At 44.5% G+C, this 11,226-nt stretch overlaps 1 protein-coding gene across 1 annotated transcript in view; it reads right to left on the reverse strand.

Moving 5' to 3' along the window:
- The window catches only part of LOC134571224 (lactase/phlorizin hydrolase-like), a 64,991-nt gene extending 53,798 nt beyond the window's left edge, over window positions 1-11,193 (reverse strand). The window contains exon 1 of the mRNA XM_063429394.1: window positions 10,623-11,193. Within this exon, the coding sequence (XP_063285464.1) occupies window positions 10,623-11,193 (571 nt within the window). The remainder of the gene's footprint in view (window positions 1-10,622) is intronic.
- Between the last annotated feature and the right edge of the window lie 33 nt (window positions 11,194-11,226).

Raw genomic sequence — 11,226 nt, forward strand, 5'->3', positions numbered from 1 at the left:
TGAGTTTCTGGTTACGTACTCTCTGGCTTGTTAATCTGACTTTGTGACTTTCTCCTACCCTTTAACCTCGGCTTGTTTCTCGTTATTCTGTCTTCTGGTTCCCCTTACTCGGCTTGTCTCCTGACTATTCTGTGTGTGCTTAGCCCGGCCATTCTAAGGTCCGGTACTGCACATTTTCTGTGTGTGTGTGTGTGTGTGTGTTAGCGTGTTGGGTTCCCTGAATCGTGACATTACTACAGGGCCATAATGGAACCTGCTGACATACCACAGCTCCTAGTTAATCAGGAGGCTAGAATGGATGGCTTGGGCCACCGTATGGATCAGTTTGCTCAAGCTTTGCAAACCATACTGGCTCGTACTGCACACTTGCAGCCTGCCGTTCAGGAGGCGGCTGCTGCTGTGCCCGAACCCATTCCCACTCCAGTACCCGTTCTTGCTCATGTAGTTCATATGACGCCGCCACAGCACTATAGTGGTGACCCAGCATTGTGTCGTGGTTTCCTCAACCAAATCGACATCCATTTGGTGATGAATCCACGTTCCTATCCCACTGACAGATCCAAAATTGCCTTTTTGATAAACCACCTGTCCGGGAGAGCTTTAGCATGGGCAAACCCCATGTGGGAGACTATGTCTCCTATGTCCTTTGCAGATTTTTTGTCAGCATTCAAACGACTGCTTGATCAACCCGGTAGGGTTGCCTCTGCTGGCAAAGCTCTGCTTAGGGTTCGACAGTGTCTGTAGCGGATTATACTATCGAATTCCGCACTCTAGCAGCTGAAGTGGTTTGGAATAACGACGCCCTCGTAACAGCCTTTCAGGAGGGTTTGGCCGCTTACATACTGGATGAAATAGCATCCAGGGAACTGCCTGTTCTTCTAGATGATGTTATAGACTATGTAATCCTTATTGATAACTGTATTAGAGAGAGGCGTAGGCAAAGACGGCTGGATACACGGGTGTTACCTGCTCTACCCAGTACTGCATTACTAGCATTACCCGCTCCTAGGCAACCATCCCCCGAACCCATGCAATTGGGTGCTACGGGGTTAACTGAGGCTGAAAGAGCGTATCGTAGAAGGGAGGGGTTGTGTCTTTATTGTAGAAAGAGGGGGCACCACTGTAATACCTGCCCTAAATTACAGGGAAACTACAGCACCTAAGGCCTAGAGAGGGGTCGGCCTCGGGTGTTATGACTTTGTCCCCTCATGTGTCCATCTCCAGACCGTTTATTACGGTTTCTCTTTTGGTCAATAAAACCACTATAACAACTAAAGCCTTGATCGATTCAGGTGCGGCAGACAACCTTATGGATGAGAACTTTGCCAAAACCGCAGCCCTGACTTTGATCCGAAAGGCCGCACCCTTGGCTGTTGAGGCCATAGATGGTAGACCACTTGAGAAACCTCTGGTGACCCACGAAACCCAAGATATAGTTATGTCTGTGGGTGCTTTACACAAGGAAAGGTTAACCTTCCAAATAATTGACTCCCCTACTGCTTCCATCGTTCTGGGTTTTCCCTGGTTAGTTAAACACAACCCAGTTCTTGATTGGGGTTGTTTAGATATACTCTCCTGGGGGGAATCCTGTCAACGAGACTGTATGGCTCATGTACGTCCTGTTTGTTTACTCAACGTGCCCACGGCTAAACCACTTTCTGTTTCTGTCCCTTCTGTGTATGCAGACCTTGCATTGGTTTTCGAAAAAAGGGAGGCAGATAAGCTACCTCCACATCATGACTATGACTGTGCCATAAACCTATTACCGGGTACTATGCCTCCTAGGGGTAAGGTCTACCCTCTTTCTGAGAAAGAAAACCAGGTCATGGAGGAGTACATACGGGAAGCCTTAAGGAAAGGTTTTATTAGAAGGTCCTCCTCTCCTGCTGGTGCTGGTTTCTTTTTTGTGGCAAAAAAGGACGGCGATTTGAGACCGTGTATAGACTACAGAGCTCTAAACAATATAACGATTAAAAATGCCTATCCGATCCCTCTCATTACTGAGTTGTTTGATCGTGTCAAAGGTTCTAAATATTTTACAAAACTAGACCTCAGGGGGGCTTATAACCTTGTTCGTATAAAGGAGAACGATGAATGGAAAACGGCGTTCTATACACGCAGTGGGCATTACGAGTATCTAGTCATGCCTTTTGGATTGTGTAATGCTCCTGCCGTATGTCAGGATCTCATAAACGATGTCCTTAGAGATCTACTGCATGTCTGTGCCGTAGTCTACCTTGATGACATACTTGTATATTCTCCGGATTTGAAGACACAACATACTCATGTTAGGATGGTGCTTAAGAGGTTGTTGCAGAACGGTCTTTATTGTAAATTAGAAAAATGCTTATTCGACCAACCTTCTGTACAGTTCCTGGGGTATGTCATTTCTGAACAAGGATTCAGCATGGATCCTTCTAAATTGGAAGCTATACTGTCCTGGCCCCTTCCCCAAGAACTTAAGGCAATACAGCGATTTATAGGGTTTGCCAATTATTATAGGAAATTTGTTAAAAACTTCTCATCCATCATTTCCCCTATCACTAAACTGACTAAAAAAGGTTTACACCCCAGGGTTTGGACTCCTAAAGCTATTGTGGCCTTCGAGACTCTTAAAAAGGCATTTGCCACTGCCCCTGTGGTACACCATCCTGATCATTCCCTTCCCTTTGTACTGGAAGTAGACGCTTCTGAATCAGGTATAGAAGCAGTGTTTTCACAAAGACAATCGTATGACGAACCCCTCCTTCCCTGTGGTTACTTTTCTAAACGCTTGTCTGAGTCTGAAAAGAATTACGACGTCGGGAACAGGGAGTTATTAGCTATAGTGATGGCTTTTAAAGAATGGAGGTACTTGTTAGAAGGAGCTAGACACAAAATTCTGGTTATAACCAATCATAAAAATCTATCCTATATCGCAGACGCTAAAAGGTTATCCTCTCGACAAGCTAGATGGTCTTTATTTCTCTCACGTTTTCAGTACATAATCACATACAGGCCTGGATATCGCAATGTCAAGGCTGATGCTATCTCCCGCCAGTACGAACCTGTAGATTCAATTGCCTCCACTCCTGAGCCCATTGTGCCTACAACTAATATAATAGCTACTACCCGTTTGGTTATTTCGTCTCTTTTTCTTGATGGTATCAAGACATACCAATCCCAAGCACCCTCTGAGACTCCTATTGGTAAGCTATACGTAAAAGTAAAAGACAGAAAGAAGTTATTAACTTTATTTCACACAGCCAAAACTGCTGGTCATCCAGGGGTTACCAAGACTTACAATGGTCTCCTCCAACAGTTTTGGTGGCCTTCACTTAAAAAAGATGTGGCAGATTATGTGCAGGCTTGCCGTGTCTGCACACAGTGTAAGTCCCCTAATGTTAAACCCCTGGGACTCCTTATGCCCCTATCTGTACCCAAGAAACCATGGACACACTTATCCATGGACTTTATTGTGAATCTTCCTTCATCTGATGGATAGACAGTAATTTTGACTGTAACTGATAGGTTCTCCAAGATGGCGCATTTCATTCCGCTTAAGAAGCTACCTTCTGCGGTTCAGTTGGCTCAGGTGTTTGCCAAAGAAGTGTTCCGCTTGCATATCGTATCTGACAGGGGTCCTCAGTTTGTCTCTCGGTTTTGAAGGGGCTTTTGTGCTGAGATGGGGGTCTCCTTATCGTTTACTTCCTCTTATCATCCGCAATCTAATGGAGCTGCCGAACGGGCAAATCAGTCTGTGGAGTTGTATTTACGCTGTTTCACGAATGCACACCAGGACAACTGGTCCCATCTCCTTCCCTGGGCTGAATTTGCCAGGAACACTGTGTCTCATTCTTCTACTGGCGTAAGTCCTTTTATGGTGGCTTATGGGTTCCAACCCTCTGTCCTTCCCAGTGTGTTCTCCGACAAGGGAATGCCCGCTTTGGACGAGCACCTCGCCTCCTTACGGAAGATGTGGGATCAGGTCCATGCTGCTCTTTGTCGTGCGGCTGCTGCTCAAAAGAGATTTGCTGATCGTCGTAGGTGTGCGGCTCCTTCTTATGCTCCGGGTGATAGGATTTGGTTGTCCTCTAGGAATCTCCACCTTAGGGTTCCTTCGATGAAGTTCGCGCCCAAGTTCCTTGGTCCCTATAAGGTATTGCGTAGGGTGAATCCTGTGTCCTACTCCCTGGCCTTGCCTCCTTCCATGCGTATACCTAACACCTTTCACACCTCCCTTTTGAAGCCCTTGCTCTGTAATCAGTTCTCTGGGTCTCTCAGGCATTCCGATGCCCTCCGCGCGGTCTCTAGTGACGTGTACGAGGTGGCTGCTCTCCTTGATTCTCGTTTCTCTCGAGGTCGGTTGCAGTATCTAGTTGATTGGAAGGGTTACGGCCCTGAGGAGCGGTCGTGGGTTTCTGTCTCTGACTTGAACGCTCCCTCTTTGATCCGCTCCTTTCATGCGCGGTTTCCTTTGAAGCCTTCGGCTTCCCGCCCTCCGGGCAGTCCTCGAGGGGGGGTTATGTCAGGACTCCGCGGGCGACTGTGAGGGGAGGCTGCAATCCTCTCGCAGCACTCACCCTTTGGTCCATCGCCGCCCGCGGTCCCCCCTCCTCTTACCGGTAAGTGAGCGGCATCCTCCTCTCCTCCTCCCAGCGGCAGCATGTCTAACGCTGCACGCTGGGAGCCATCACGAATATCAGAACGCCGGGGTCACTCACGTGACCCGGCGTTAAAGCTACAGCGCAACAATCACAGTGGGGGGTATAGATATCCCCCACGTGTGTTTGTTAATACTGATTGGAAGTTATCCAATCAGGATTAAGGATAGGATTTATATACTTACCTTTCCTGTCTCTCAGTGACCTGTTGTGGTCTTTGCTTACTAGTATTGATACTGAACTTGTGTTTCTGGTTATGTACTCTCTGGCTTGTTAATCTGACTTTGTGACTTTCTCCTACCCTTTGACCTCGGCTTGTTTCTCGTTATTCTGTCTTCTGGTTCCCCTTACTCGGCTTGTCTCCTGACTATTCTGTGTGTGCTTAGCCCGGCCATTCTAAGGTCCGGTACTGCACATTTTCTGTGTGTGTTAGCGTGTTGGGTTCCCCGAATCGTGACATTTCAGCTTTATGCAACATCTCATGGACTTCAGATCCTTTGATCTCCAGGTTCTTCAAGGCAGCGTTCAGGTTGAGACCTCCTTCCAGATCTACTACCCCTCCTTGGGACCTTCCTCTGGTACTCGATTACCTGACTGAGGATCTGTTCATTCCTCTTGAGAGTTTGGATGCTACCATCCTGACGTATAAAACTTTGTTCTTGGTGGCAATTACTTCCGCAAGAAGAATTTCGGAGATTAAAGCATTTTCTACCTTATCTTCTTGTCTACATTTCAATCATGATAGGGTGTGCCTAAAGCCAAAACCCGAGTTTCTTCCTAAAGTGGTCTCTCAGTTTCATCTCTCTCAAGAAGTGGTTCTTCCAGCATTCTACCCTAATCCTTCTTCGCAAGAGGAGGTTAGGTGGCAACGTTTGGATGTCATGAACTGCCTGTCTATGTACCTTCAGCGTTCTGAGTCTTACAGAAAAACTGACCAACTCTTAATTTTACCTTCGGGAGCCAGGAGAGGTGAGGCGGCCTCCTTACCTACATTAAAACGTTGGATTGCACTAGTGATCAGGAAAGCATATATCTCAAAAAATCGATCACCTCCCATGAAGATAAGAACTCATTCTACCAGAGCATTGTCGACTTCATGGGCTAATTGGGCAGAGGTTCCATACGATGATATTTGCAGGGCAGCCACCTGGTCTTCCCCGATGACGTTCTTGAAACACTACAAGTTGGATGTGGATACTCCTTCCACTGCCTTTGGGAAGAGTGTGTCCTCTCTACGGTTTCCTTATCCTGTTGATATTAAATTGCTTTGCGGCATTGAGTCTGCTCAGTGTTTTTTCAGAGTTTACTGTTCCCACCCTATAATTAAATGAGCTTGGGTATTACCCATAAGTGATGCTGCCATGATAAGCCAGGAATAGAGAAAATTAATGACAGACTTACCGTAATTTTCTTTTCCTGGCTATTTCTCATGGCAGCATCAGGGTTCCCGCCCATTCTTTTATTTTCAGCTTTATAATTGGACTGAGGTGTAAGGGAGGAGGGACTCTTTATACCTATCAGTCTAATTAATTAATCTAATTAATCTAATTAATTCCTGTCCTGTGACTGCTAAGGGAGGAGCTACCCATAAGTGATGCTGCCATGAGAAATAGCCAGGAAAAGAAAATGACGGTAAGTCTGTCATAAATTTTCTCTATTGTTGTGTTTGCAGCATATTAACTGAAATCAAATGCTCTTGCAATCAAACTTATAACAACATTTTAACTTTTTAAACATTTTAACAGGTCACGTTACATTTTAACATAGGACCCCTTATTTGATAGCAGCTTCACAAGTCTTGCATCCATTGAACTTGTGAGTTTTTGGACAGTTTTTGCTTGAATTTGTTTGCAACATGTCAGAACAGCCTCCCAGAGTTGCTGTTTGGATGTAAACTGCCTCCCACCCTCATAGATCTTTTGCTTGAGGATGCTCCAAAGGTTCTCAATAGGATTGAGGTCAGGGGAGGATGGAGGCCACACCATGACTTTCTCTCCTTTTATCCCCATAGCAGCCATTAATGCAGAGGTATTCTTTGCAGCATGAGATGGTGCATTGTCACGCATGAATATGATTTTATTACGGAAAGCCTACCAGCTCTCTTCCCATGATTCCAGACCAAAACATTACTCCACCACCGCCTTTAGTAGTTTTTCCTTAAATTGGGCTCACCTGGCAATCTAATTATCACAGGTGTCCGAGATTGTTTTTAGTGATCAAAAGTGCCCTGAAATACAATGCCATCCATGAGTTAAACTGAAAAACAAAACATTTAATCTTTGTGACACTAAAATAGTATTTGCATAATAATTTGGAACAGGGTGTATACATTTAGATGGCAGAAGAGTATGGCTGATAGTCTACAAAAACAAACACAATAGTATAATACTGTAAATAAACGTTGAAACTGCGCAAATACAAGTGGAACTCTCAAGATGTAAATAGTAAAATCGCCTTAGGGTGCCTCCCCTTAGGTATATGGGAGGTATATCCAGAACTCCCTCTCAGCTGGTTGATGGTATCGCCACAATATGGAAGTCCGAACTCAGGAAATTATTAAAAAATAATCTGCTTTATTTTATAAGTATTAAAGATAAAAAAAACAAATTTGGTCCAAAATGTTACGTCTGACAAAATACTTCTTCAGGGTCTCAATAATAAAAACAAATTGTATATATCAAATATCCTAACAAAAGGACAAAATAGCAGCATACGTTTCCATTACGATTGCTTTTGTACAGTCCTTTATTGAGGTGTGAGCTTTACACACTGTGTCTTTTCTGTCACAAATTATATATATATATATATATATATACACACACATATATATATACACACACACACACACACACACACACACACACACATATATACATACACAAACACACTGCTCAAAAAAATAAAGGGAACACAAAAATAATATCCTAGATCTGAATGAATTAAATATTCTTCTGAAATACTTTGTTTGTTTGTTACTTTACATAGTTGAATGTGCTGACCACAAAATCACACAAAAATTAAAAAAAATGGAAATCAAATTTTTCAACCCATGGAGGTCTGGATTTGACGTCACACTCAAAATTAAAGTGGAAAAACACACTACAGGCTGATCCAACTTTGATGTAATGTCCTTAAAACAAGTCAAAATGAGGCTCAGTAGTGTGTGTGGCCTCCACGTGCTTGTATGACCTCCCTACAACGCCTGTGCATGCTCCTGCTGAGGTGGTGGATGGTCTCCTGAGGGATCTCCTCCCAGACATGGTCTAAAGCATCTGCCAACTACTGGATAGTCTGGTGCAACGTGACGTTGGTGGATGGAGCGAGCCATGATGTCCCAGATGTGCTCAATTGGATTCAGGTCTGGGGAACGGGCGGGCCAGTCCATAGCATCAATGCCTTCGTCTTGCAGGAACTGCTGACACACTCCAGCCACATGAGGTCTAGCATTGTCTTGCATTAGGAGGAACCCAGGGCCAACCGCACCAGCATTTGGTCTCACAAAGGGTCTGAGGATCTCATCTCGGTACCTAATGGCAGTTAGGCTACCTCTGGCGAGCACATGGAGGGCTGTGCGGCTCCCCAAAGAAATGCCACCCCACACCATTACTGACCCACTGCCAAACCGGTCATGCTGGAGGATGTTGCAGGCAGCAGAACGTTCTCCACGGCGTCTCCAGACTCTGTCACATGCGCTCAGTGTGAACCTGCTTTCATCTGTGAAGAGCACAGGGCACCAGTGGCGAATTTGCCAATCTTGGTGTTCTCTGGCAAATGCCAAACATCCTGCAGTGTTGGGCTGTAAGCACAACCCCCACCTGTGGACGTCGGGCCCTCATGGAGTCTGTTTCTGACCGTTTGAGCAGACACATGCACATTTGTGGCCTGCTGGAGGCCATTTTGCAGGGCTCTGGTAGTGCTCCTCCTTGCACAAAGGCGGAAGTAACGGACCTGCTGCTGGGTTGTTGCCCTCCTACGGCCTCCTCCACGTCTCCTGATGTACTAGCCTGTCTCCCTCCTGGTAGTGCATCTATGCTCTGGCCACTACGCTGACAGACACAGCAAACCTTCTTGCCACAGCTTGCATTGATGTGACATCCTGGATGAGCTGCACTACCTGAGCCACTTGTGTGGGTTGTAGACTCTGTCTCATGCTACCACTAGAGAGAAAGCACCGCCAGCATTCAAAAGTGACCAAAACATCAGCCAGGAAGCATAGGAACGGAGAAGTGGTCTATGGTCACCACCTGCAGAACCACTCCTTTATTGGGGGGTGTCTTACTAATTGCCTATAATTTCCACCTGTTGTCTATCCCATTTGCACAACAGCATGTGAAATTGATTGTCACTCAGTGTTTCTTCCTAAGTGGACAGTTTGATTTCACAGAAGTGTGATTGACTTGGAGTTACAATGTGTTGTTTAAGAAGTGTTCTTTATTTTTTTTGAGCAGTGTATATAGTTTTTTTTAAAATTGCCTCCCCCTTCTACCACCCAATATGCTGCGTTGCACACACTACAACCCATATCCATCCCCTGCTCTACGCAACCAGGTAACAGGAGTGCGCATCGGGAACTGCTCTACCAGGACATGGGGGTCAGTGTGCATAGGTGCCAACACTGCCGTATTTACCTGGACAGTCCTGTACTTTGGGGTACTGTTTCAGCAAATGTACTAGGGGGTTGTCCCACATTATAAAATCTGTAGGCAGGTTTCAAGATGGAGGAGAGGACGGGGCAATAGGAGCATGCCTGGTTTGTTGGGGTGGGCAGGCTGTCAGTCAGAGAGCAGACTAGTCCTCCAGTTGGCAGGCAGAACAGACTGCTTTTAGCCTTCACCAAATTTTCCTGCATCCTAGGAAACATTGGTAAGTACAGTATAGTGACATTTTATGGGCAGTGTGTATATAGTGATATTATATCATTATGGGCAGTGTGTGTAGAGGCATTATATTGGCAGTGTGGGTATAGTAATATTCTATTTCTTATTTTTTTATTTATTTTTTTGTGGTGTATTTAATAATTTATGACTGGCAACCTCAGCTCAACTTTCAGCTTTCAGCCAAGGGCATCCTGAATTTTAATTTCTGTGCATCCTTATTTACAAACCTCTAAATATCTAATTTCTACTGTGCAGTGTGATACATAAAAGTCTATTCTGGTGCGGTCAGCATTTCACTGCGATTGCTATACATATATAAAAATAAAAACGCACAGTTCAAGGAGTATCCAATTCAATTATTAGATGTAATTTCAGACTGAATAAAAACCATACTCCTGCAGTTTCTGTTGTCCTATAGAACACGAAAATGGCACTCACTTGAACAGTTACACATTTAGTACAAGTAAGGAAAACATTTATTTTCCCCATTACATCATGGGATTTGGGATAGCTCTGTACCACTTGAAAATGTACAGGGCAAATGAGCTGTGTGCTAAATAAGATTAACCCCTTAAGGACACATGATGGAAATATTCTATCATGATTCCCTTTTATTTCAGAAGTTGCGTCCTTAAGGTGGTTAAAGATAGGTGCTTGGAATAACTCTCCACGGTAAATACAGCATAAGCAAACATCCAGGTATGAAATATAATGTAAACCAAATAATGATTTAAAAAATATATTTTAAAAAAGAACCCTCACCTTTCTACATTGTCAGCCTACATAGTATGTCTCAGTAACTCTTACTCAGGCTCCCCAAACTCCGGCCCACCAGATATTGCTGAACTACAACTCCCATGATTCTCAGCCTATTTTATTCATAGAATCATAGGAGTTGTAGTTCAGCAAGATCTGGAGGGCCAGAGTTGGGGGAAGCCTGCTCTTATTGCCTTCCCAGTATCTGACATGACTTGTATGAACCCGTTTATTACTCAACAAATGTGCCGTTTTATACCCCTTGCAATACCTGTATTGGCTGTTGTGGCATAACAAGCTTGTCGGACAAACCTTTACACAAGAATATAAAAAAAAAAAAACTCACCTTTTGCAGAATATTTGTTATGATACAGTGTATGAACCTGCTCATGGACATGAAGCAGATCCTTAAAGATTTCTACATTCATGTTGTCTGTGGTTTCCAGCCAGACATTGAATGTAATCCAGGTATGAACCAAGTCCCCAAAAACACCAAAGGCAAAATCCGCATACTGCACAAAGTGATCAGATGAGCTTCTACTAGCTTGCACATCAGGTCGTCCTCCTTGCAAGACGATCACTGGATGAATGTTTGCGTCATCAAGTAGCTGAAGAAGTCTCAGGTAGCATTTGACTTGATCGTGGGAAGGCAGTCCACCTTTCTGGAAGAGAAGCGTTTGCTCTAGCTGTATTTTATAGTGAGTAGCACCATATTTCTTGAGAACGGGAAGTTTGTCTTTAAGGAGAAGAATGACACCTTTGTGGCAACTGGAAATTTCATTTGAAGTTACATCATTATCAAAATCCCCTGTATTACTCAAAGATCCAGCAATTGCCACAAAGTTTCCATCAGATTTCAGATTGGCTCCTTGGCACAGGCAAGGGAGAACTAGGATTAATATCCAACCCTGCCTCATCCTGCTCACTGTTAACCAAGGCATAGGAGAATC

Source organism: Pelobates fuscus, chromosome 8, assembly GCF_036172605.1.
Source record: "Pelobates fuscus isolate aPelFus1 chromosome 8, aPelFus1.pri, whole genome shotgun sequence".
NCBI classification, from domain to species: Eukaryota; Metazoa; Chordata; class Amphibia; order Anura; family Pelobatidae; genus Pelobates; species Pelobates fuscus.